This window comes from Pyrus communis, chromosome 13, assembly GCF_041283825.1.
Source record: "Pyrus communis isolate YQ-2024b chromosome 13, ASM4128382v1, whole genome shotgun sequence".
In the NCBI taxonomy this organism is placed as follows: domain Eukaryota; kingdom Viridiplantae; phylum Streptophyta; class Magnoliopsida; order Rosales; family Rosaceae; genus Pyrus; species Pyrus communis.
This window is the reverse complement of record NC_142577.1, coordinates 25617175-25644345: the sequence shown is the minus strand read 5'-3', so window position 1 is coordinate 25644345 and position 27171 is coordinate 25617175. Positions and strand designations below refer to the sequence as shown.

The 27171-nt window shown below is 36.1% G+C and overlaps 3 protein-coding genes across 4 annotated transcripts; 2 read left to right on the top strand and 1 right to left on the bottom strand.

Annotated features, from left to right (window-relative positions):
• The first annotated feature begins 7220 nt into the window (after positions 1 to 7220).
• On the top strand, positions 7221 to 11647 carry LOC137737800 (protein neprosin). The gene is made up of 7 exons (XM_068477357.2): positions 7221 to 7910; positions 8000 to 8086; positions 8351 to 8563; positions 9210 to 9374; positions 9673 to 9726; positions 9842 to 9988; positions 11008 to 11647. Exons 1-7 carry the CDS (start codon positions 7524 to 7526, stop codon positions 11383 to 11385), a joined length of 1431 nt encoding a protein of 476 aa, XP_068333458.2. The 5' UTR covers positions 7221 to 7523; the 3' UTR covers positions 11386 to 11647.
• A 2519-nt stretch (positions 11648 to 14166) lies between these two features.
• On the bottom strand, positions 14167 to 16417 carry LOC137737926 (large ribosomal subunit protein mL101 (rPPR4)). 2 transcript variants are annotated; one of them, XM_068477513.2, is made up of 2 exons: positions 16095 to 16417; positions 14167 to 15558 (listed from the first exon to the last, which is right to left on the bottom strand). In XM_068477513.2, the coding sequence occupies exons 1-2, from the start codon at positions 16317 to 16319 to the stop codon at positions 14314 to 14316; spliced, it is 1470 nt and encodes a 489-aa protein (XP_068333614.2). In that variant the 5' UTR covers positions 16320 to 16417; the 3' UTR covers positions 14167 to 14313. The 2 variants fall into 2 exon arrangements, with proteins under 2 accessions (XP_068333614.2, XP_068333613.2); XM_068477512.2 differs by having other exon boundaries at positions 14167 to 15582; positions 16095 to 16414.
• Positions 16418 to 22365: 5948 nt separating this feature from the next.
• LOC137737760 (uncharacterized) lies at positions 22366 to 25951 on the top strand. Its single transcript, XM_068477314.2, has 8 exons — positions 22366 to 23347; positions 23477 to 23571; positions 23729 to 23832; positions 23968 to 24068; positions 24415 to 24518; positions 24695 to 25132; positions 25225 to 25356; positions 25454 to 25951. Exons 1-8 carry the CDS (start codon positions 23075 to 23077, stop codon positions 25611 to 25613), a joined length of 1407 nt encoding a protein of 468 aa, XP_068333415.2. The 5' UTR covers positions 22366 to 23074; the 3' UTR covers positions 25614 to 25951.
• The last annotated feature ends 1220 nt before the right edge of the window (positions 25952 to 27171 follow it).

Below are 27171 nucleotides of genomic sequence, written 5' to 3'. Positions count from 1 at the left end.
TTCTTCTTGAACATGTGAATTTTTTTTCATATGAAATTTTCCGATGACAATGAAAATTTGAAACATGTCCCTCCCTTATTTCATATGTGACAAAGGAAAAAACAAAAAACTCAGGAGGAGAGAATAGGAGTGAACGATTGAGAGAGAGATGGAGAGAGGAAGGGGATGTGGTGGAGCTAGACGGTAGGGGAAGGTGACGGAAGATTTCACGTGAGATTTTTTATTTTTATTTTTTAATTTGATTACTTCACAGAATAATTGCGTTTTGATGTAACATGAATTATTTAAGTTTATAACTTAATTTACCATAAGATTAATTTGAGAGTTCCTATGAAAAAGGACCTCACAAGTCCTCAAAATGAGGACCTTAGAAGAGTATTTCTGTTAATTCTCTTTTAATTTTTTCAACTTAGAAATTAAAATTAAATCAGAGTATCTAATAAAAAGAAAAGAGATGTACGAAAATTACGTTTCATAAAAATGAGCGGTCGACACGTATGAACACTTTTCAAAGAATTGGTGTCCGATGGTTCTAATTCTTCATTCTTAATTATACGAACCACCCACCATTCTTTATCATGACTCTATCCTCTCTTTTTATCTTCAGAGGATGTCTCGATGCAATTTCACTTGACAAGTATTCCCTTTTTAACTAAAATGGTCACGTTTGGCTAGAAGCATCCAGAGAATATATGCAGTGAACAATTTTCTTGTAATACAAGATAGCATGGTCGAACGTATATTATCGGTTGGTTCCCAGGAAGATGGAAGAAAACAAACGAAATGCTAGATTCTACAATTATCATTTAGTTTTATATGAAAGTATAATTAAATGCTTCACATATTCTTAATGATCAAGTAAAGCATCATTACATAAATTTTTTCATCGAGGTAAAGTAGCTGTATGAGTTTGTTTGTTAATGCTTTTAAAATGATTGAAAGTGTTTTTGGTGAAACTGATTTTCAGTTCTAAAAGCAGTTTAAGTGTTTTTTTGGAAAAAGTACTAGATATGTGCTTCTTGCAAGAAGCACTTACAAAGTTTTTTCACGATCCACTTGAGTTTTTATTAAAGATTGGTTTAAAAAACATTTTCACCAATAACGCTTTCACTCATTTTACAATCACCTTCTAATATATATACATATATCTTCCACCTAACCCTAAATTCAATGAACAAGCTCTTTTTCCAAGTGGGATCGGAAGCTTTTAGACTTTGAATTCAAGCCCCATTCGATTCAGAAGATTGACCAAATAAGTCAAGGAATTACAACTAGGTGATCATCATGGCATGACCAAACTTGAAACTTAATGCATGCCTTCGAATTGATTACATGCAGGGCCACTACTTCCCGCAAAATGTGGCAACGAAACTCCCAATTCTCTTTCAGATTTCTAAGCCGATCATCTTGTTAAAGCTTTCTAGGAGGAATCGAGACTCAAAAAGCTCACCTTTGGTTGCTTGTGGGGTTCTTATTCCATGGCAAGAAGCTGCTCATAGTAGTCATGTTGTCTCCAATTAGACACTTTTTATTCCAAATGTTTTAGATGGCTATCAAGGCCAGTGAGTCTTTGGTCAATTCCATCACCTTTTTATCAGGAACTTCGTTACTTTAACACTAGCGAGATTGGAAAATATAGAATAAAACATAAAAAAAACTCGGGTGTACGAGCGAACATTAATAATCGACATTAACTTATGGAAGTGTTATTGGCACTTCAAAAATCTTATTCTACACTCCTCATAAGTGTATTTTTCTTTCCAAATATAAAAAATTTAGAGTGTAGAATAAGATTTTTAAAATGTCAATAACAATTTCCTTAACTTAAACTATATATAAACTCTTTCCACATTTTCTTCTAGTGATAATGAATTTTAATATAAAGGATTTGAGCAAACATGTCACGTTACCAAAATGGTAACTAATGTAAATACACACTAAATAGGAAAAGAGAAAAACATGGTAACTTTGAAGTGACATTACACGTCATGCAGCTCTTCTAGAGTCAATGCAAGAATACAGCAGAAGTGAGAAATGTCAAAAAGGTGAACTTTGGCTCCCATTCTGATATGTCAAATAATATGAGGAACTGGCTTATCTGCCCTTTCATTTTCTATACTTTCATTCATTTCTATTTGTACAATCACGGTTAAATCACGTTAACATTTTATATTACTATTATTTTTTATCTTATTATCTCTATAAAAAAATTAATATAAAATATTGACGTAGTTTAATTATGACCCCACAAAATAGGAAAGAATAAGAATATATGCGAAGTGAGAGGGCAGAGAATCCGGATCCATAATATAATGCACACATAGTGGCCCTTCTCTGATTAGCAAAAACATTCCTTTTCCTTTTTCCAGATGCCTCATGGCCTCACATCGCCCGTATCATTGCTCCAAGATAGAGACACCATCATTATATCTAGGTATATAAAAATTCATTTTTTTTAAGCATGATGAATAATATTATAAAAATAGATAGTTCAGATTGTTAAAATACATTACAAAATAATTTTCATAAATATGTAGAAAATATATAAACATTGTCACATATCCATGCTATATATATATATATATAATATAGTCACTAGGGCCCTCTAAAAATATGCCAGTACGTAGTGTAAGATTATCGAGTGTCCATACAGTGGAAACATTCCTCAAATTAGTTTTGTTTATTCTGTTTAAATATTTATCATAGAAGTTGAGCTTTTCTTCTACGAGGCCGATGAAAAGGGAAACACTGAATTTTATTTCATGATACGATAGCATCACATGGTTTCATCACACAGAGTAATTCTTCACTCCACGCAGAATGAGCTGGGATTAGATATAATCAGGCTTAATTTTTCTTAAAAATCTGTTTTCGATAATGATAATTTCCAGCAATTAAGAGGATCCAAATTCTTAATTATTTCCATGCAAACATCATCGTGATGCATGCACGCATAATATGCTCACGGGAATATACGGTCGTTTTTGCTAATAATCACCTGAATTCTTCTACGCCAGTAAAAAGAAACAGTATATAACGCACACGCATGGCTTATGTAATCACTCGATAACTTGGCTTTTTTGTTTGTTTGTTTAATATAAACTAACACATGGGCACGCACAAAATTTTTATTTTTGTTTTTGAAATAGAAGGAGAAAGGAAGAGAGTGATAGAGAATGTGGGAGTGAAAAGTTTTTTATTTTTTATTTTTTATTTTTAATTAGATATATATTAGGATTACATGTAGGTGAGACTTTGAAAAAAAAACAGCAAAATTTGGTTGTGTGAAATTATATTTCTGCGGAAGAGAGTGATAGAGAATGTGGGAGTGGGAAGTCTTTTTTTTTTTTATTTTTTTATTTTTAATTAGAGATATGTTAGGATTATATGTAGGTGAGGCTTTGAAAAAAAAAAACAGCAAAATTTGGTTGTGTGAAATTACATTTCTGCCCCATATTTTTTATTTATGTTCTGTTTTAATTAGAGGGTTAAATTGGTAATTTCATAGGATTTTGGTTGACCATGAGCATTTTATTAATTAGTAGAGAATTAGAGATACACAAGGTGGAAGTACATTGGGATCAAGGTTGTTTTGGAGGTCAAGAAAAACGCACGTGAAGGTTTTTGGGAGATTCTCCGAATGTTTGATGTGAGTCATTTTTGTACCTACAAAGTGCTTGATTTAATGTTTGCTAGACATATCTCAGTAAATTGCGTCGACAATAATCGATAAAAGCTCTCGATATCACTCATCATATTGTCGATATTTGTTGACATGCAACATGGTTCAGCTGACAACAACACTGAGACTCTGAGTTCGAATCCTATATCCACCATTGCATCCAATATATAACTGAGACTCTGAGTTCGAATCCTATATCCACCATTGCATCCAATATATAATGTGTTTCCTAATTATTAGTGTGACCTTTTTCTTTTCAAAATATTGCCTTTGTTCCCCTTCAAAGGCAACTACACAATACTTTTGCAGCCTCTCAATCAGCTTTAAGCTTAAAAGAATTTTGCCATATATAAACCTAATCTTAATTAATGAACCATATTAGGCCCCAAAACATGGGTTATCCTTAAGGAAACGCTAATAATGGTTATTGACCCCCAAATGCTACATGTACAAGACCAAGCCATAGAGTCCACACTCCGCACCCTCTATATGAAATATTTCTTGTTGATTCTTTATAAATTACAGCCTGATATGTTTGGAAAACTATATTAATTAAAATCAATAAACAAAAATTTATGCACACTTAAAATTGTGATTTGCCTATAACCAAAACTAACTCCTCACATGTCATAATAAGTCTAAGTAGTTTCAAATCGATTTTTAGGTATCAAACACCCAAAATTGAAGTTTGAGTAGATCCAAATTGCAGCCGTGGCTTTAATGTTGTAGCGTTAATATTAGATACTGCGCAAAACTTTGATAGAGATAGAGGTGTTTGGTTTGACTAATTAAAGATATCTTAATTGCTTGTGCCAACTTATCATCTGTAGCTAGGTATATCATATACGCTTTGTATTTCTAAAGTTTGGTAAGTAGGGTTCTCATAAGAATTAGCAAAAAATAATTTGATATAAAATACAAAATAAGATAGAAGGGAATGAAGAGGAGGTGGCAGGCATCATTGCCAAAACCCTAAAAAGAGAATGGAGTTTTGTGGAAAGGTAGCCCAGCCTTGGTGCTCCCACGTACAAATTTAACCAGTCTCCTCTCATACACAATAATGTAAAAAAATACAGATTCCAGTACTGCATGCATGGTAAATGATGATATTACAAATGCTCCTTTAGCAATGTAAAAAAATTATTTAAAAAGTCATACCCACGACTATAATCATGAAAACTCTCATCGACAAAACAAAGAGCGGCCACAATCATATAGTGAAGGCTCTTTTCGACAGAGTGAGAGAGCCACCGCGATCGGAAACAGATAAAGAAAGAGATCGGAATAGATAACTGCCGCAAAAACTTTTGAGACTTGCATCATATGCTTGAAACAACAGTTAAGCGACTGGTTTGCATATTAACTTCAGATGTTTAAACAGGATAAAATATTGATTTAATAATTGAGCAGACGTGAATTAGAAGGAACTACCAGAAATTAACATAAGAGTCCAATTTATTGGTGATCACGATCACTGTTGGTATTTGTGCATTTGACCAAGCCATGCATCGTGGCCTCTATCCATTATTAAAACAGCTCGAACAGAATCAAATGTCAATACAAGTTAATTTCAATTTTAATGTACAACAAGAAAAAAAATGAATTGGAGGTCTTGATGACAAAATCTCAATGGCATTTGCTGATATTTTTCTCAATTGATGCATTTATATGAAGGTTTGTTTTAGTCAAAATGATTTTTGCAATTTGCATAACTCTTCATTTTGATAATTAAGATTTAAAATTGATATAAATGATCTCTTAGATTGTCCACTATCAATCATTTTGGTCATTTCATGAAAAATCTCTGTTAAATTGAAGTAGTTTTGTCAAATCAATTCCTCCACTTGAACTGGTGATTTCTTTAATTTAGTGGAGATTTTTCGCAGAATAACCAAAATGATTGACGGTAAACAATCTTAGAGATCACTTTTATTGATTTTAAATCTTATGGACCAAAGTGAGGAGTTAAGACAATCTTAGTGGTCATTTTAGCTAAAAATTCTTCTTATATAAATCATGTCTCCCAGGAGTTGAATGTTGATCACTACAGTAGTTTTTTTTTGTTCTTTTATGTCATGTGTTGTAGAAGTTGTAGCTTTGGATGATAAATTTGAAACAAAAATAAAACAAAATGAGAGCAAGAACATGGGATGTGATCCTTCTATTTAGGGCAATAATTATCAACAACTTTTAAAGGGAACACCAATCTCTTTATCATCTAATTAATTGAGTAAGTCAACTACAAACCCATATTTAGTCAAGTTGATTATAACAATATGTTTTCTCTTCATATTTATATCTGGATTTATTTTTTCGTCGTAGAATACCTTTGATATTAAATGTGTATTGTTCTTCACAAAGAAATGAAATTCTTATACTATTAACATGATAATTAGTGGGATAATAGCTGATCTCTTAAGGCAATTAACCAAACAAAATATCAAGATTGAGCAACGAAACGTAATTTAACGATAATGAAATGGATGGGTGAGTGCATAATTAAGCATGCAATGACTGGACATAACCAGGTACGCATGCCAACTGCCAACTCAGCATGCCCAACACAATATGACGCGTCGCATAAAAAGACAGCTCCAAAAGTTGCTTTGTTCTCAGATGAAATCCAGTTAGATTAAGGGATGCTATAATTAAATTAAATCAACATTAAGTATTCTAATATTGAAGTTTAACAAAATTTAACGATATTCATATTCTTCTTCTTTTCCTGTTAATATCCAATCCCTTAAAAAATAAATGAAACCCAAAAAAAAAAAAAAAAAAATACACGATCAAAATTAGAGTGTGTTGTTTTAAGTCTGTAAAGCACTGAATTTAAATTTTTACGTGATGTTACTTATTTATTTATTGTATAACACGTGTTTAACTAATGCATTTTAACTCTATCACGTGTTTAACTAGTGCATTTTAACTCTATCATCTATTTGTAATTTAACTTGCATATTAGTAAAGTTACAAGACAATGTCACAATTGCAGTAAAAAAATAATTAAAATGGTAAAATTTGGAAATTGGGAGATGATATAAACCTAGCACGACTGACAGAAAGAACATCTAGGGAAGGGAGAAAGGTAACACACCCAAAGCAAAGAACTTTGGAAACCCAGACTCAAGTGTAATTCCCATCTCTCCCTGGGGGCAAGAAGTAAAGAACAACAGAAATCAATCCCATTTCCCCCTATAAAATTAACACAAAAGCTAAAGTTTCAGTCTTTGTATTGGAGACTGGAAGCACACACTACACCATACACGGACCCGGATAGCCTCCGGATCCAAAAGATCTGAGCTTAAGAATTAAATGATCTAAACCGTTGAAATTTGATCTAATAATTATAAATAGAGGGTCTTAAAGTTATAATAATTGTAGCCGTTGAATCAAATTTCAACGATCTGAATTATTTGATTCTTAGGCTCAAATTTTTTAGACCCGAAGAGGATCCGGGTTCCACCATACACAACCCCTCTCTCTCTCTCTCTCTTCTTTTTTTTCTATTTTATTTTCCAAATTTAAAATTTTGAGCATGGTTTCATCACTACCCAGTATTTATACCTCCCCACCCACATGGCCAAAACTTTAAGAAAACACAACCCATCTGCTTCTTTATTAATCTGCTCATTCCCAGAAGCTCAATTTTGTCAGAACATAGAACCAAGCTCTATATTTAATTAGAATTTAGAACCCCTCTGAGAGCTGTAGAGAGAGAAACGGAGAGGAGAGAGAGAGAAGAAGAAGAAGAAGAATAGAACCAAGTTTTTCTCTTATTTTTTGGGGGTTCCAAATCCTTGGAAATGGTGAGGTAGTGAGTAGGGTTTCTTCTTAGAATATGGTCGTCGTGTATTGGATATTGGATTTGGTGGGAGCTGAGCTTCCATGGACAGAAAATAGCACCAATATTTTATGCTGCGAATTGCATGACCCCAGAAGAAGACAACACCAACAACACGAAGAAAAGGATTCAACAAAAGCAAAAAAACAAGAAAGTTTCTCAAGCAATATGGCTTGTAGCTACCCCAAGATTTCCCCAATCATCCCCATTCTTGTTTGCTTCCTTCTTGTTGCTTCTTCAATGTGTCCGGTAGCCCATTCCTCCGATATCCGCCGCGAAAGCACCGCCAATCAGACGTTGAATCCTGAAAAAGAATTGAAGAAGTTGAAGATTATAAGAGCACGTCTCAACAAGATCAACAAGCCTGCTCTCAAGACAATTCAGGCATTTTTACTTTCACTTTGCTCTGTTTTCCTCAGTTTTTGCTCTGTTCTTTTTTGTAATTTGTTGGGTTTTGTTTGTTGATTCTTCAGAGTCCGGATGGCGATCTTATAGATTGTGTTCTTTCTCATCACCAACCAGCTTTTGATCATCCCCAGTTAAAAGGACAGAAGCCATTGGTACTTAAAACTTCCATAAAAACTTCCATAAGCAGATTCAAATTTTACTAGGGTTGTTAGAAAACCGGAAATTCTTAACGGCCGCTTGATAATCATTTCGTTTGCAGTTTTTAGCTTTTTACTTATTATCAAAACATTGCATAGAAAATGAAAAATAAAAACTAAAAACTAAAACACGAAATGGTTATCAAATTGGTCTAAGCTGACGAGCCGGCAAAGGAGAAGTCTTTATAAGTTCATAACTTGTTTTATTTGAATATTCAGGACCCGCCGGAGAGACCGAAAGGCCGGAGCCCTCTAGAAATGGCGACTGAAAACTACCAGCTGTGGAGCATGTCAGGAAATCTCTGCCCAGAAGGAACAGTTCCAGTTAGAAGAACAAGCGAGGAGGATATGATGAGAGCAAGCTCTGTTAAAAGATTTGGAAGAAAACTAAGTAGGCATGTCAGAAGAGATACATCCAGCAACGGCCATGAGGTTAGTGCTTGTGAATTGACCAAACAAGAAACAGAGGAAATCCCAGAATTTGTCTCCTCCCAAGAGTCACCATCACTTTAATTTAATTAATTTCAGTCATTCGACCAAAAAAAAAAAATTTCAGTCATTTAATCTTATTTAATTGAGGAAATGAATGAAAGAGTATAGGTACAAAACCTGCTTTTTTACTAATTTTTTCAATTAAGTCGTCTTTTTCTTTTTATTATATATATGTATATGTCTATGAGAATAAAGTCAGTGATCTACTGCTTTTTTTCTGCACTTTTTTTTTTGTGTTTTCGTTTTTTTCCCATTTAATTGACATGTAATATGATAAAAATAAACACAGATTATCTCAGTATCTGAAGAGAAATTGAGCTTCCAGTTTCCAATAGTAGTAATTACAGGCTTTCATGGCTGCTTCTGCTGCTTGGAGTTGCACCAATTCCCAAGGAACTTGCAACTCACCATGTTTTCATGCCCTGCAGAATATATATATATATATATATATATATATATATATATTTTTTTTTTTTTTTTTTCTTTTTTTTTTGTACAAAAATACACGAAAAATCAGATTAGTAAAATTTAAATCAAATAATTATGCACTGATTGTGGTTTATGATAACTGGGTTTGCAATTGCAGCATGCAGTTGGGTATGTGAGTGGAGATCAGTACTATGGAGCCAAAGCAAGCATCAATGTGTGGGCCCCCACAGTTGTTAATCAATACGAATTTAGCTTGTCTCAATTGTGGGTCATCTCTGGTTCTTTTGGTGATGATCTCAACACCATTGAAGCGGGTTGGCAGGCATGTTTATATTTCATCACTAAACTTCCCCTCTAATTCCCTTTGTTTAATAATTGAACCAGCCGGGCTTCATTCTCGGAACATGCACAAATAGAACTGGTTACAAATTTTTAAAGAAAATACAAACGATAGCTACAGGGTACCGCGTAATATGACGGTGGAAGAGTACTTAAATTTCAACACATTTAATATGAAACAATAATTTTGGTATTCAAGGCTTACTGCTCAACTACCTCTCTGCTTTGAGTCTTCTTCTTCTCTGTATTAATGGGGGCTAAATTCATTTAATTTTGTGCAGGTCAGCCCAGAGCTTTATGGGGACAACTACCCCAGATTCTTTACTTATTGGACTGTAAGTATACAAAATCACCTTGCCTTCCACTTCAAGCATAAGATATTATAATAATAATAATTATAATAATGATAAATAGTTATACACATAATAATAATTAATTTGTTAATTGCAGACGGATGCATATCAAGCAACTGGATGCTACAATTTGCTGTGTTCGGGTTTTGTTCAGACCAATAGTAGAATCGCCATTGGAGCTGCAATTTCTCCAACTTCTTCCTACCATGGTGGACAATTTGATATTAGCTTGTTGATTTGGAAGGTAACTGTATATCTTCCTTACCTTTTCTTTTCATACCATGTTTCTATTTAATTAATCTAAGCTACGAGAAGGATGTTCGAACTCAGATACATATATAGCTTGGAAATTTAAACATATGCTTATCTCCCTATGCATTTTTCCAACAAAAAAAAAAAAAAAAAAAAAAAAAAAAAAAAAGCCCACTTAGTAAATCTGGCATGGAAATGGTGTCCTACTTAGAGGTTTTTAGTTATATCACCTTATCAGTCCATTTTTGTGCATGCAAAGTTAGGTGCTTCAGGACCCACAGCCAAGAATTTTCTGGGTCCCTATGTACCTGGAAGGTAAATACTTTATAGCATAAGATTTGGTGATGGATGACACTTGACCGTGCGATTTGTATAGTTTCCTCAATCATGAAACTTCAAAAAAGTATGCAAATCTGAACGGTCAGTAATAGGCCCTCCACAGATTTAGAAGTGTCCCATGTGCTAGAGGATTGCCATGTTAAAGAACCCTAACCAAATGCCTGAACTGCAACAAGCCAACAAATATTCATCCAGAAGTGACAAAAAGAGTGAAAACCCTAACACCAGAATATAAAATTATCCACAGGCGTGCACTGCTGCACTGGGAAATTCCAAAATAATGGGCTGTGAATTCCTCGTGCTTTTCTGCTTTGCCAGATTCCCTTCTTTTTTTCACTGAGAAAGAGCTCCTTGGCTCTTTCATCATTTGCTTTGTTCTTTTCTAGGGTTTTCCTTTATTTTTACTCCTCAAGAAGAATGTGACACATTACAATCAACTTTGTTTTGCTTTATCCATTTTACTCACTTCCCATATGCTTTTGTAATCACCGTGCAAGTCGTTTGTAGCTCAAGTGTTTAAGTACCTATGTTCTCTATTTACTTTCCCCTCCTCAATTTCGCTCGAATAAAACCGGTGTATTAGTATCATGAACCAACTAACTAGTTTTCATGGATGAGTAGCAGTACTGAAGAAGAAGAAGAAATTAAAAAAACTTTATTGACATATTGTAGGATCCAAAGCATGGAAATTGGTGGCTGGAATTCGGGAACGGAGTCCTAGTCGGATACTGGCCATCATTCTTGTTCACTCACCTTCAAGACCACGCAAGCATGGTACAATTCGGTGGAGAAGTTGTGAACTCGAGGCCTTCAGGCTCCCACACAGCTACACAGATGGGCAGTGGGCACTTTGCAGGTGAAGGGTTTGGAAAAGCTTCATATTTTCGAAACATGCAGGTTGTGGATTGGGATAACAGCTTAATCCCATTATCCAACCTTAAAGTTTTGGCTGATCATCCAAATTGCTACGACATTCAAGGAGGGATTAACAACTTTTGGGGGAATTATTTTTACTATGGAGGTCCTGGAAGAAATGTGAGGTGTCCCTAAGGGAAAGGTATACAGCTAGGGTTTTATATTTACATAATATTCAAATTTTCCATTTTCTTTTTTTTTTCTCGGGTGATTTTGGGTTAAACCATCGGCAATTCAGTTTGGGGTATATTTCTTGTATTTGTCTTCCTTTCTTATTAATCCCTCTTTCTTTATCTCCCAACTAACAGGTTATCCATTCATTATACCACCCTTTGGGACTTATGTAAATTTTGGGCAAAAAAAATTAGTGAAATATACTATGGCTTGTCATTTTTCATACTCTTGTGGAAATACATGCGAAATTGTGTCTGATTTTTGCACAATTATTTTCACTTCTTTTAGGTTTTTTTTTAACGATTAGATTAAACAAATCAAGAAAGAATTAAGAGCATACATAAGGCAAAAAAATCGTATAATGATTGGTCCAAAAGAAAAGTAAAATTTATATATTGAGTGGAAAATGTCTCAAAAACCCAAAAAATAAAATAGTGTAGCTTTGAAAACCCTATCTAGTTTATTAATACCCTGCTTTTATAATTGATCAACTACCTCTGAACTATTAATTTAGCCGATTAGCTCCTGAACTTTTGTAATTGGACAAATTTCCCCTGAAGTTTAATTTTATAATTCCAAAAAGGTAATTTTATCTTTTTCTTTGTTTTCACTAGTTCACAACTTTTTGCTTGAATTTTAGAATTTAGGGGGGAAATTTGTCAATTATAAAAGTTCAGGAGGATAATCGGTTAAAATTAAAATTTATGGGAAAAAATTGGCTAATTATAAAAGTTCAGACGCATAATTGGCTAAAATTTTAAAGTTTGGGAAGTGAAATTCACATCTCTTTAAAAGTTGGAAGAAAAATGGGTCAATCCTCTTTTTCATTTGTTAATTAAAGATAATTACAAGTTGGTGTCCCATGCGTGCCGAAGGTTACAACTGTGAAGCTGAAGCTTTACTCATGGCACAGAAATTGTGCTCAAAGATTATCAGTTGGGTTACTTGCCTTTGAAGACAATGACAGTACTGTTTCACACACACAAAATCATTAAACTATACAATAATGTATTTAATTAACTTGAACCCCAAAACTAATCATATGAATATATTAATTAGTGACATACAGTACCAATGTTATGCATATTTCTCAGTCCTTGTTTCGTGTTCCCACATGAAAACGTCGATGATGCCTCCTCCATGCATGATATGGGTTTCAGTCTTTTTCTTAAAGTCTACTTTATTTCTTATTACTCATAATTAAACTTGATGCTATGGAAAAAGTGTGTCGACACTATCCTATAAACCAGATTCCTTCCAATGGAAATCGAGTCTAATATTAGGGTTAGTGTATGCAGTTGCATGCCCCTAATTTGTATCATACGTAAAATTGTCCTATGTTCCTTTGATCTTCTCTTTGAGTATGATTGCAAAAGAGATAAAAAAAACGTCCGGAAAAATGTCTCAAAGAGGTTGAGATAGGGTAAAGAGCCAGGAGCAACTAAGCAAAGTGACGTGCGAGTTTCATCTTACTTTGAAAAGAAAAATTCATGTATCTGTCACTGTTGCAGTAATCACAATGATAATATACATGCTTTGAAGTCTCTCTCATTTGGTTGCAAAGCGACTAGTGAAGAATAGAGAAGACTTCAAAAAGAATCTGACTTGGAAGCCAAGTCGGTGGTTGTCAAATGTATTTTTGGATGAATAGGCACATCATCTCACATTCCATGATGTTGCATGAATTGAAGTATCAGTGTTGAGAGCATTGACTTTGGAAAGTAGATTCAAATGAGACGATCCAATCTAGGATCATCTAAGTGTGCCTGGTCTTCCGCTACATCTTAATGGAGCTCTCACTAACTAGTCGTGTGGATAAATTCTTCATCTCACTCAATGGTGGCCCGAGTGGGGCGCAAGGCCTGATAATTCTTTGCGCAACCCGGTAACCCAACATGAAAATGCCACGAAAATAACAGGTTAACCTGTTAACAAGTCAGATCGTTATCATGTCACCCGTTAAGAACCAGATAAAATATTGCTTGCCAGATCTAGACATTAGGCACACCAATTTCTTGCATGATCTGTTAACCCAACACAAGACGATACGACCATCAATGAATCAAGTCGTTATCAGATCACTTGTTAAGAACCTATCAAATTTACGAGTTTGACACGACACAGCTTATTAAGATAACATTATGAAGAAAAGCTAACACGAAAAAGACATACACAACTTGTTTGGCAGGAGGGTTGCACTCTCTTTTGAGTGTGCAGCCGTCTGCATAGGAGAATTTTTCATCAAGCATGATTGTCTCATGCAGCATTTACTCACAAGAGGTGAGAACATTGAGACAAACATGCAAGAGGCGATCCTATCCAACATTCATGCAAGTGGTGACTAACAGCCACTCACCATTACACATTGGTGGGGTTGCAAGAGAATGATAAGGCATCATAGCAATCAACTATAGCAACGAAACTTCAGTAGGGCTGCGGTATTAGCACTTCTCACGTAACATGTGACTACCATGAGTTCGAGCAAGACTAAATACAAAAAATTACACGTTAGTGTCAAAGATACCACACAAATGTAATAGTTAGTCGATGATGTGTCTCCACTTAAGTTTTTCTCCTGATTTCACAAGGTTTCGAATTTAGGAGTGTTATTAATTTGGTGATCAAGGATGGGGCCCAAAACCCCAGCCTAAGAGTTGGGTTTCTTAGGTGGAACATGGTTCTATTTAATAATCTCAATTGGTGCAACGCATACTAAATCAAGAATTGAACTCAGTATCAAGATTACAACAATAATCCTTTGATTGCTTGTTATGGTGCAGAAATGAACGTTTTATTATCAGAAAAAAAAACCCCCAAGCAAGACCAGCAAAACTCGTTTCCTCGAAATTGAAAATCTGAAGTAAATACATATGTGAAGTTAAACAAATCTCATTCCACACATACGCCCTCGAGCAACTTTTTACTGGCTTCACTCACCTCCAATTTCTCCATTTTCAAACGAGCACGCATAGCAGGACTCGTCCTTCCAGCAGCAGCATAAGTTCTGATCAATGATTCAAACACATCAACCCCTAAGGATTCCACGGACTTCTTCAGAATCTCCAGAAAACCTTCTGCGCCATCAACATCCTTCTCTTGCTCGAAATGCTCCATCAAGGTTTTCACAATCCTATTTGACGGACTCCACTTCTTACCATCCCCTCTACCAATGGATATTGCACTGGCAACACAATCAACTGCCAACTGATATTCTCCAGACTTCAGATAATAATCCAGAAAGATCTCCCAGGTTTTTGCATTAGGCTTGGCTCCTCTCCGGCGGGCCAGCTCCTTGAGCTCCTTCGCCTTCTCTAGCATACCCTGTTCAGCATAAGCTCCAATCAACACATTTGCTACCCGAATATCATATGTTGAGCACTGACATTCCCATTCCCTGAAAGTTTTCTCTGCACCCGGTATGTCGTTCAAGTTGACCAACACCTGGATCATATTCAGATAACTGATATTTGCAGTCTTAGGGAAAGCCAGCCTCAAGGAACGCCATACACGATAAACTTCACGCAGGTTCCCTGTTTTACCATACAATGTAATGAGGAATTGGAAAGCCAAAAGATCTCGGCGCGAATTTTTCTTCTCCAATTCTTTAAGCGCATTTTCTGCCTTCTCAAACATGCCGGCTTCAACAAAAATTGAAGCTAAGTTGCTATACGTGGTCCAATCACTGGCAACTCGACCATCCCTCTTCATCTCATCAATAACCCTTTCAGCCCCAGAAATATCATTAACAGAAGCAAGTGCCCCCATCCAAACATTGTATGAATAGGAATCAAGCATGACATTACAGGCCTTCATTTCTTGTACGATGGCTGGGATCTTATCCGGCTTTCCAGTTTTTGAGTAAAGGGTCATAAGGCTGTTATAAGGCATGGAGGTTAAAGGAAGGTTAAGAGCCTTCATCTTTTCTATGAGGGCTTCAGCTTTTTCAGTCATCAATTCCTTACAGTAACAATTGAGCAGGGCACCATAACAGAGATGGGTCTTTGCTGATTCAGGAAGATCGATAAAATAATTTTCCGCAGCAGGAATACCTCGGGCTTTAGCAACAAGATCAAGATGTATTGCCTGATCACTGACTGTCTTGTTCATTCCTCTTCTATCCATAGCTTCCGATAGCTGTAATGTAAAACAGCTCAGCATCTACACGCCTTGCCTTGCAGTTCAAATTAGAAAAGGGAGAACAAGGAAACATAAACTAGAAACAAAAAAAAAAATGTTCAAGGATCAAGCTTTATCTAATCTAATATCTTTCGAAAAGGAGACTAGAAGAAATGTGGTATAAATCAACAAGGGGTACTGATCTGGAGCTGGATATTTTCTAATGAATCAATTCAAATTGGCATCGATCGAAAATAATTCACCCCAAAGAAAAACATACAAAGAATAGCCAAAATCCACATAAATACAAATAAGCGTACGTTCACATTAGCGATTCGACAAACATTCATACATTCTAACCTCTGAATACAAAAAAGATGTAACAATCTCGAACAAAATCATCAAATTTACAATAAACACTTCCAACCATTTTACTAAGTTTCCAAATCATACACATTAAAAAATAATCCATCAAATCCTACTTCTAAGCTCGGCATAAATTCAACAAATCAAGTAACTATAAAAACTTCTCTTGGGATTTAGGGATTTCGGACCTTGAGGGCAGGGTAGTATAGCTTGCGTTCGCGAAGCTTCTTGAGAGTGTCGCCGACCTCCCATTTGTAAACTCGCTTGCGGCTCTTGAGGACTTCATTGAGCTGCTGTCGAACGCTCACATCCGAGCCGCCGTCCTTGAACAGCCTCAGGTACAGAGCCTCCTCCAAGTACTTGCTCGACCGCTTCGTCACGCTCTTCGTGCGCCCGAACTGTTGCAGCGCCATTAGATCTCTGAAATTAGGGAGCGTGATCGAGAGGGGTTTTGCTGAAACTGAAAATTAACGGCGGAGTGAAGTCTTGGGCTGAAAATGTCGTTTGGGCCTGCCCGCTATGCATCATAAAGGCCAATTAAAGTTGACATATAATGGGCAATTTTGGGCCACAGATATTGAACTGGATTTTTTTTTCAAATTTTTAATTTTATCATTATTAAAGGGGAGAATGGGAGAATTCAACTATTACAATAATTTAGGGAAGGAAGAGTTTCGGAATAGGACATATGAGTAGAAATCTAACACCCTATCCACTAAGATATTGGTCACATGCAAATATGTGAAAATGTACTTGTTTTACAAAATTCAGCATGTGAATTACTTTTGTGTGCCTAAATAGCATTACTAATTTTGTAATCTTCACTTCCGAACGATGATGCTCTTGAAAGGGAAATCATTTTTCACACTTTCATTTGTTAATATTGTACTTTTATTCCAACCTTTAGGTTGAAAAATGAAAGGAAATCAAGAGACGAAAACAATGGTTAGCGAAAAAAAACAAAACGAAAACAATGAAAGGAGAATAGAAAAGAAAAAAATGAGAACGTGAAAATCACCACACTCTATAACCAGTTTTTATGAGGGAGTGTTTAATTCCGGGCATGAAATTTAATTTGGGCCAGGGTGAAATGGCGTTGGACCTACTTTATCAATCTTTCTCCACTTCTAGAGCGACGACTGAAAATTGGATTAGCAGTTTTTAATCATCAATTACGTCACGTGATTAATGTGGTAAATGATGCACTAGAAGTTTCCAGGATAAAGTTGATTCTTCTGACTCGACTTTTCTGAATTGGCGCTGGACTTTCACGTGGTCCGCGTATCGTATAAAGTACAAACGTCGCTCGCTTTGTTGCATTCGTGTCGGGTAGTATCATTTATTCTTTCTTTTTCTGGCAATTTCACAATTTTGTTTAAACATTTTATATTATTTTCTTCCAAATATAGGTTCCGCCAAATAGCCAATACGGGACCACTTACCGGAACTAATTTAAGTCGAATTCAAGTGTTCTTGCCTAACAAATAGCCAATACGGGACCACTTACGTATGAATATGATTCACTCAACGTCAATTTTAAAGAGAAGAGCCACTCTCCGGATCTCTTCTATCAAGATCATTGGATCAAGTGATTCAGACCTTTGAAATTTCATCAAATAATAAAAAAATTATTATAGCTTTTACAAAGTCAAAACAGGTAGGTCATTTGATAAAATTTTAAAAGCTCGGATCACTTGATCCGATAACCTTGATGGAAGAAATCAGGAGATGATCTCTTCTCAATTTTAAATAGTCAATATTCGACATTTTGGATCTGATAAAACAAAAGAGAATCATAAGATAGTTTTAAATATGAGTGTAAAAAATGAGAAAAATGATGTGTAGAAATCATTTTCCTTTATTTATAATGCAACTGTGGCCATAAACCTTTACCGTTAGTTTTACGGTCAGTAGGGTTTTCTAAAATTGTATTTGGTTGTGATGTTCTCTATTTTGATGGCGGTGTGTATCCCATTGTTAAAAATGGTGGCAGCTCCTCACAGAAGCGATTGAGCTCTTAGACTATTTCTAATTGAAAAGGCTAAACATAGTTTCGTCCAAAAATATATTCATGCAAAAAATATTTTTAAATGAATAATGTCACGTCAGAATCATATACCATTTTCAAGCTAAACATAACCTCTCAATAATTTATTAGTTTTAAGTTTGTACTTTAAATTAATTGGTTAATTTAGTTCAAATACCATTGAACGTTTTTAAATTTAGTCGTGGAACTTAAATTAATTATTACAACTAAAGATCTGACTCCATAAAAAAGTTAAGAGGGGCTACATTTTGGTCAGGATGTCTGTTTGGCTAAATAATAATTTGGTGGGTTCGATAAAATTATAGTCTAACCATCGGTTGGAAATAAATTTTTTGACAAACCATATTATTTTTTGATTTTTGGACTCGTAGCCCTCTCTATTGGGATGACCTTGTTCTTATGGCTTGGTTTTAGACTTTTAGTTCGACTCTTTTGCGAGTTTAAATAAGTTGTAACAACTCTTTACAAGTTTGTTGTCATTCTGACCTATCCAAATTTGACAAAAAGAAAATATTTATTCAAATTATTGATTAATGGCATGGCATGTGAAGAAGGGTACCAACAAACAATTCGTCGATAAACAAACCAAATTAGAGTCGCAGCAGGATGCAAAATAAGGCAAGCAACTTTTGGTGGCTTATAAATTGTCAAGATATCTCAAATCATGCAACGAGTCCCCTTTGCACAGCAAACAACAGTGCAGGATGGATCTCCGCTCACGAATATTAATTATTATGTGAGGCTGAGATTTCTCCAGTTGGAAGGCGGGCCAACTTGTTTGTCTTTTTTTCTTTTTTATTTAATTTAGGGTTTGTTTATTTTATCCAATAACAACACCAAGGCCACCAAACCAAACCCCACCAGGCCACCACGTGTTGCAAGACGTGCGGGATACTTTCCCTTCCCAATTATTGTTTCGTGAATATCGACCCATATCACTCCAATCTGTTTAGTTTACTAACCCTAATTTTGGGCATCAAGTTCGCACCAAACTAATCCTAATCACTCTATTATTAAGGAAAATCCACGTTAGGACGCCATGAACGCAATTGCCTCCACTTTTAATAAATGATATATGCCTGATTATCCTTTTTTATGTTCATACTGAGCATAAGTGTCATCAAAACAAGAAGTTCCATAAAATTTCTTAAAAAAACCGAAACAAAATAGCAGTACTAAAACAACTAAAGCAAACTAACAAATACACAAGGTTCATCTTTTCTTCCACAAAGAACCTAACACTCAATTCACGACCCTAGGTGTTTGAGTTTCTCTCCTCGCCTCTTCATGGTGAAGCCTTCACGGCTTGTAAAGGTCTACTTATGGATATGCATAGGGGTTTACACAATTTGATCCTTGAGAGTGATTCACTCCAGATCGTTACAGTACTTCAAAAGAATTCCATGGATGTGTACGCCATTGGGCACGTTGTGGAAGATTCCAAGGCTTTGCTGCTAGGGATCACTAGAGCTATTGCTTCCCATGTGCGTCGCCAAGCAAATGAAGCTGCTCACCGCCTTGCTCACTATGCCTTATCCTCCCCATGCGAGTGTGCTTGGTTTGAGGAACCCTCAATATTATCCATGATGTTTTGTTGTCTAACAATAACTCTTAGGCCTTTCAGGAGTTTTCATGTGCTATGTAATCCGCTACTACTTTAGATCTATTATCAATATAATACCATATCGTTGTTGTGAAAATAAAAGGTCAAACAACACCTTGATCTCACTTTGAGTTCTTTTCAAAGAAAGGGAAGCAATGCTTTTGATGAAATAACTTCTTCGGCAGGATTATTTTATCATGTCCTATTACGATAAAATTCTGAATTCGACGTTCTTCTCGTTGGTCCTAACTAACCTTAAGCTTGTGTGTACTAAGAAATTCCTTGCATGTACAAGTTTTAACTTGTTCGTCATAAAGTGCAGTATCTGTTCAACAATTAACACAAAGTATAACATCATCATTGGTTAAGTATTATCTGTTGAAGACTAGCAAAGTGAGGTCAAACTGGGTCAGTGTGTAAGAAGTTATGACCAACCGACAGCCATACCATGAGAGGTTGAGAACAGTTGGTAGCTAGTAGATGCGTCTTGAAATTTCTTTGAAATAGTTGATATTATATTAAAATATTCAAAAGAAAATTAAAGAAAGATATAGAAAAGGGGTAAAGTTTAAAACCCACCCCATATTGAAAACATTTTTTTATTTCGGCCAAAATTGACAAATTTATTGGTATTTCTTATATATAAATTAAATATCGAAAAAAGCTCTTATATTTGGTTTAAACCAGTGTTCGACATTGAAACTAATCGATATCAAAATCAATATATCTATCGATATTTTCACAAACGTGCATATCGATGTTTTCATCGGTACTAGTATTTTAATCTGGTTCTTTTTTATTTAGTCCAGGGTTTGTTTATTTTATCCTGTCCCAGCCAACAATCAATTTGCATGTGCAGACACCAACGCCACCACGTTTTGCAAGTCGTGCGCGATACCTTCGCTTCCCAATTATTGTTACGTGAAATATCGACCCATATCACTTTGAACCTGTTTAGTTTACTAACCCTAATTTTGGGCATCAAGTTCAAACCAAACTAATCCTAATCAATATAATTATTAGGAAAATCCACATTACGACGCCATGAACGCAATTGTCTCCACTTTTGGTTATGCTATATGACTAATTATTCATTTTTATGTCCTCACCGAGCTTGTCTATCATCAAAATAAGATGTTTGATAAATTGTCTAAACAAATTGAGATAAAATAGCTCAGCGTCTTCTTTGGTAGGATCATCTTATCATGCCTTTTTACGTTAAAATTCTGACTTCGACACTCCTCTCATTGATCCTAATTAATCTTAAGCTTGTGTGTACTAAGAAGAATGAGGATCCTCTCCTGACCCTCTTTGTGAGAATTCCAGAGATCCTCTAAACACATCCGTTCATCATACATCGTGCGGTCAATTTTCGTCAGGTACTGTTTATATTTAATTTTATATTAAAAAAATTTACAATCGTCAGGTACTGTTTATATTTAATTTTTAAAAAAAAATTTACAATGATAAAATAAAAAAAATTTACAATGATTTATGACCGTATGATATACGATAAATGAATGTGATTGAAATATTCCAAAATACTCATAAAGAGAATCCGAAGAGGATCCTCATTCTACTAAGAAGTACCTTGCATTTATAAGTTTTGACTTTTAACTTATAAAGTGGGACTAGGATTCTCTCCCCTTCTCTATCCATACCCTTCCATCATCTCCTCTCACATTCTCTATTTTGTCTTTCTCTTTCTATAAAATATTGATATGACTTACCGTGACCGTTCAAATAGGAGGGAAGGGAAGGGAAAGGAAAAAAAAGAAGGGAAATAATCTTACTCCCAAGTGCAGAATTTGACATGTTCAACAATGAACACATACTATAGCATCAAACTTGGTCAGTGTGTGAAGTTAAGAACCGACAATGCCATACCATGTCGACGATAACAGTTAGTAGCTAGCAGATGTGTGCTTGCATCAATATTTGAAATTTCTTCAATACGATTGATATTTTTGTGAAAATATTTAAAAAATCAGAGAAAAATATGAAAATGGAATAAAATTTAAAATCCATCTTATATCTGAAGAAAAAAAAAATTTAATTCCGGATATAATCGACATATTTTATCTATATATCTAACATATAGGCTAAAATTAGAAAAACTCCTATATTTGGTCCAAACTAGTGTTCGATATTACCAAAAGTTTCATTTTTAATTTCTATCATTTTCATTGAAACCAATCGATACCGATATTAATATATCCATTGATATTTTAACAAATTCATATATTAATGTTTTTATTGGTACCGATATTTTAGACAATGACTTGCACGCACTGGGTCGGACCATAAGGCTCTTGTTAGTCAATCTAATCTTACACGTTGCGCCAAAATGCCCATAACCTAGAGTTGTCCATTTCAAAATCATAAAGACCACCAGTCCACCACCACCAAAACTCAATATGCAACAAGTTTTTCATGAAAGGAACAAGTTAATTTCTCATGTCACTCGTAAGAAAATAACTTGCATAAAATCCGTTCTCAGTTGTGTGACATCCTGATTTAATAACGTATAATTTTTGTATAAATTTACTGCACAACAACTTACCATCAGAATCAAAACGTTTCATATAAGTTGTTGCTCTCGTCTCCATCATACTTTCTTTGTTTGATGAATCTCCGCCTTTCGTTGAAAGCGCGTGATTTGGAAGTATGGGTTTTTCTTGTTAGGCACTAAATTGAAGGGCCGGTTTTAGTTGGTCGTTGAGGGTTAGGGCACCTTTGAAAGTCGTTTAATTTCAAGGTGACTCAAATATAAAAGGCCTTCCAAATCTCCAAAAATCTTCCAAATTCAATTCACGGGAGCTCCAGCAGACAGTTGGACCTCTGTAGAAACGCCTAGAATTTTGCTGTTTTCCTCATCCACAGTTAACACAAACAAAAACCATTATCCAAAATCCTCAGAAAATTAATTAGATTATTACTGTTTATTTAATCGTTTTAATTAGCTTAATCAACGTTGCTGTCAACTCAGCGGGACCCACCTGCCGAAATTATTATAATTTCTTAGAGCGGTTTTCTCAAGGGGACACGTTGCACCAATCCACACCAACTCTCTCTCCCTCTCCTCCTTCTCCCTCTCTCCTCTCTGCCTTCAGCTCAGACGACAAAGGAAGGAATTAACAACGAAAACTTCCGATAGTTGGGAAACGAGGGAATTGTGGTTGCAAATTCCAACTCCCATTTTTTTTTTTTTCAATTTCTCAGAGCATTCAAAGATTAATCCTTTACCTTCTTTTTTTTTTTTTTTTTTTTTTTTTTTTGCCCCCTTGATTTTCCCCCTCTTGTTTTGACAAAAAAAAAAAAAAAAACAAAGACCCGCGGAGTTTCAGAGACTTTGGATTTTCGGATTTTTCCCCTTTCTATTGAAATTTCGTAGAGGGGGGGCTTCAAGTTTCATGCTTATATAAAAAAAGCTCGAGCCTTTTCGTTTTCTGCAACGAGGAGCCTTCTGGGTTTTGTGTTTTCTGAGTTTCTTGAAGAAGAAGGCTCTGCAATTGTAAATGCTGACGAGTTTGGAGAAAATGGTAAGACTATGGATTGCGGCGCTGCAATTTTCGGAGCTTTTTATGAGCAGCTTGGTTCACATGCTGTACGGGTTCTATATCTTTAGCACCGCCGTGGCCGGCGATCTGTCGCAGGCGCTGAACGATTTGCTCTCGAAGCCGAACGTGAGCATTGAGGTGAAGGATGAGGTGGCACAGAGAGACCTGTCGGCCAATGGCAGCCTGCCACCTATTGTTTTGGTTCATGGGATATTTGGTTTTGGGAAGGGGGTACGTTTGTATTGATTTTTGTTCCGAAATGGGTTCCGATTCGCACTGCAAATGGAGCATTTTGGGGTGTTAAATTGTTTTTTGTTCAGTTTTTGTAACTGGGTATTTTGGATTTCTTCTGTTTTGCAGAGATTGGGAAGTTTATCGTATTTCGCCGGGGCGGAGAAGAAGGATGACAGGGTTCTGGTGCCTGATTTGGGATCTCTCACGAGCATTTATGATAGGTTCGTGCTGTTCGGAGCCTCAAAATCTTTTCCTTTTTTTTCGATACAAGCGATATTGGTTGGGGAGAATCGAACTCAGGACCTCGATCCCCAATGGCTGTTTTTGTATTGTACCCTTCGGAGCTAACAAGTTTCATGGGGGTTTTGGGGGTTTCAGGGCTCGTGAATTGTTCTACTATTTGAAGGGTGGGCGAGTCGATTATGGTGAAGAACACAGCAAGGCTTGTGGGCACTCACAATTCGGTCGAATTTACGAACAAGGTTAGCATTTCCTTGTGTTCATATTATTTTGTCATTCTGTGACAGTGCTTTTAGGATTCTAAAACCACAAAAGTACGTGCTTTGTTAGGCCTTATACTAAGCGTGTCATTGCTAATGTGTGATTGGGATATGCAGGGCACTACCCTGAATGGGATGAGGATCACCCTCTTCACTTTGTCGGCCATTCAGCTGGAGCACAGGTTGTCCGTGTGCTGCAGCAAATGCTTGCTGATAAGGTAAGTCAAGACTATGAATTTGTTTCAGACTAGTTCTTCTGAGTGAGAAAAACTTCGGTAGGAGGGCAGCTCTCACACAAGCTGAGACCAACAAGGGGGTCAGGCGTGACCAAAATGTCTCGTGCTTTTGTGAGAGGTGCCCTACAGATGACGTGATCAGATAACCCCTACCCAAAATTTCCATGACCATTCTTTATGTAGACATGCCTTAAACAACACTCCAAATCCTTAGAATAAGTATGACAAGCTTTATTTAAGGTAAAAACAGGATGGCAGGAAGAATCCTGCTTTCATTTTTTACTGAATGTTTCATTTTGTTGACTGAAACGTTTGATTTTGTCTGCAGGCGTTCAAGGGGTTTGAGAACACGAATGAGAATTGGGTACTGAGCATAACATCATTGTCAGGAGCATTCAATGGGACAACAAGAACCTACTTGGACGGAATGCAGTGAGTTTCCATTTCATCATCTTATTCTTGTCTTTAAAACTTTGTGTGATGAATGCAAATACTTATATAAGAGGATGAGTGTTGTTTTATATTTATAATAACACATTAATTTCATGTGCGAATTGTACTTGATTTTCTAGTGCTAAAATTCTTGCTGTGGTTTCTGTATTTCTCAGGCCAGAAGATGGAAAAACTTTGAAACCGATATGTCTGCTGCAGTTATGCCGGCTAGGAGTGATCATTTACGATTGGTTTGACATTCCCTGGCTGAAGGCTTATTACAACTTCGGATTTGATCACTATAACCTCACATGGAAGAAAGTGGGTGTCAGGGGTCTTGTTGATTGCCTCTTGGGAAACTCAGGCCCGTTTGCTTCTGGTGATTGGATTCTCCCAGACCTAGCACTTCAAGGCTCCATAAGACTTAACAGCCATCTCCATTCCTTCCCCAACACATACTACTTCAGCTATGCCACTAAGCGTACCAAGAAGGTGTTGGGTGTCACAGTTCCTTCAAGTATATTCGGAATTCATCCATTGCTTTTTATTAGAGTGTTGCAGATGAGCCAATGGCGTCACCCTCCAGATGTCTCTCCCCCATACAAAGGCTACAGGTGTGTTCTTAAGCACATATCGATGGTAATGGAATGCTCAAATTCAATTGCATCATCATGACTCAATCGTTGTGTGAATAATTCGTGTGCAGGGATGAGGATTGGCAGGACAATGATGGCGCTTTGAATACCATCTCCATGACACGCCCTCTTCTTCCCATTGAACATCCAAGCCGGTTTGTAAAAGATGAATCAGATTGTCATCCCTTGCAACCGGGCATCTGGTTAGTACAAACACACTTTTTTGCTCATCACTACTACCTATTCTTCATTGTTTCTCATTGAACAAAACAATAAATTTGGAATTTGATTACAATGCAGGTACTACAAGATTGTGGAAGCTGATCACATATTCTTCATTGTGAATCGGGAGAGAGCCGGAGTTCAGTTTGATCTGATATACGACAGCATTTTTGAACGCTGCAGAAAGCATGTATTTAGAAAAACTCCTCAGACTTTACCGAATGAAACACACCATTAGTTCAGCATTCCAGTACTCTCACACAATATACTACAAAACTAGAGCATAGAATTCAAAACAAAGAAAGCTATTGAATTAGCACCAGCAGTAGCCCTTTGTTCCCCTTCCCTTACCTCATGTAGATGTTTAGTTCTCCTGTCCTTCGATTTTTTGAATTTTTTCCCTCACTCTCCTCTGCTGGTACAATTTGCGTAGCTTTCGTTGTAGTGTAGTGAGAGATATTTATAGGGTTTAGCTTTGTACATCAGACCTCTCTGGCTTTTCCAAAGTGCATGTATTTGGAAACAAACAGTATCATTCAAGTTACACGCCTATAATTCCATTTTCAGTTCTCAACAGTACATGATTCCATTTCTAAATATGAACATGTGCATTAATTGTCAATTTATACAAGGGATACAGAGCTTGGGTACGAAGTAAATGTTCATAATCACTTGAGCTGTAAGCTTGTCTCGACTCCCGGCTCTTCACCCTTCTCCTTGACTAGAATCAAGAACTCAAGATAAATTTTGAATACAGGCGCCGTTCAGCTTCAATCTCTACTTTTTATCTTCACAACTCTACTATCACTTATCTCAAGTCAAAGAACAAAAAACAAAAAGAGTTGTTACTGACATTCATAAAAAAACACATAACCATGCAAGATTTTGGCCCTTTCCTCTAATCCTCTTTCCTTTACTCCATCAAATCTGGATCATACGTACATTGTTTGTTGGATAAATCAAACTTGGGCTGAACTGGACCAACAACACTTTCTAGGTCCATACATGTTTGTGCTCCTATTTTGGTAAAGCCCAAATCCGTTTTTCTTTCTCATCCATCTCTATAATAAGATTGACTTGTAAGCGAGCGATTGTGCATCGAGTGATTTATGACATGTAACAGTTTGCGTTTGTGTGGTTTACGACATGTAACAGTTCAGTCCACATATAGGGGAGCCCATTGTTGCAGGGGCCACATTTATTGGTCAAAATACTATTTCTGTTGCGAAATGTCTGGCTTTTCAGGATGTCTAGCTTTTCAGGATGGCCAAGTCTAAGGGTTTGGCTCTTATTGTGGTGGAGGGTGATTCGAAGCTGGTGATTGAGTCCATGAGTAACGCTTATAACCCCACTTGGATATTGAAGTTCATCTTGGAGGATATTCGCTGGCTTGTTGGGTTTTTTGAGGACATTTGTTGGAAGCATGCCTTTAGGGAAGCCAATTTTCTAGCAGATGCCATAACTAGTGTCGGTTATTCTATTGCTGATTTTCAATGTTTGAGATAGAACTATTCCTTCGGCTGCCTGGCAGACCTTCCTATTTGATTGTACCCAAACTGGTTGCCCTAGATACAAGTCTCATATCCGAACAAAACGTATAATCACTTTGGAGTTTCACTTGATCTTACCTCTCATTAAAAATGGGGTAATTGCGAGGGATCTGAATTCTTTTGCTTAAACCAACATGCATGGTATTAAGAAATATCATGTAATATATTTTGTAATATTTACCTAATATGATTAATGTCAAATCCCACCAAAAGAGGGATACGATTTTAACATTGATGTAGGGTTAA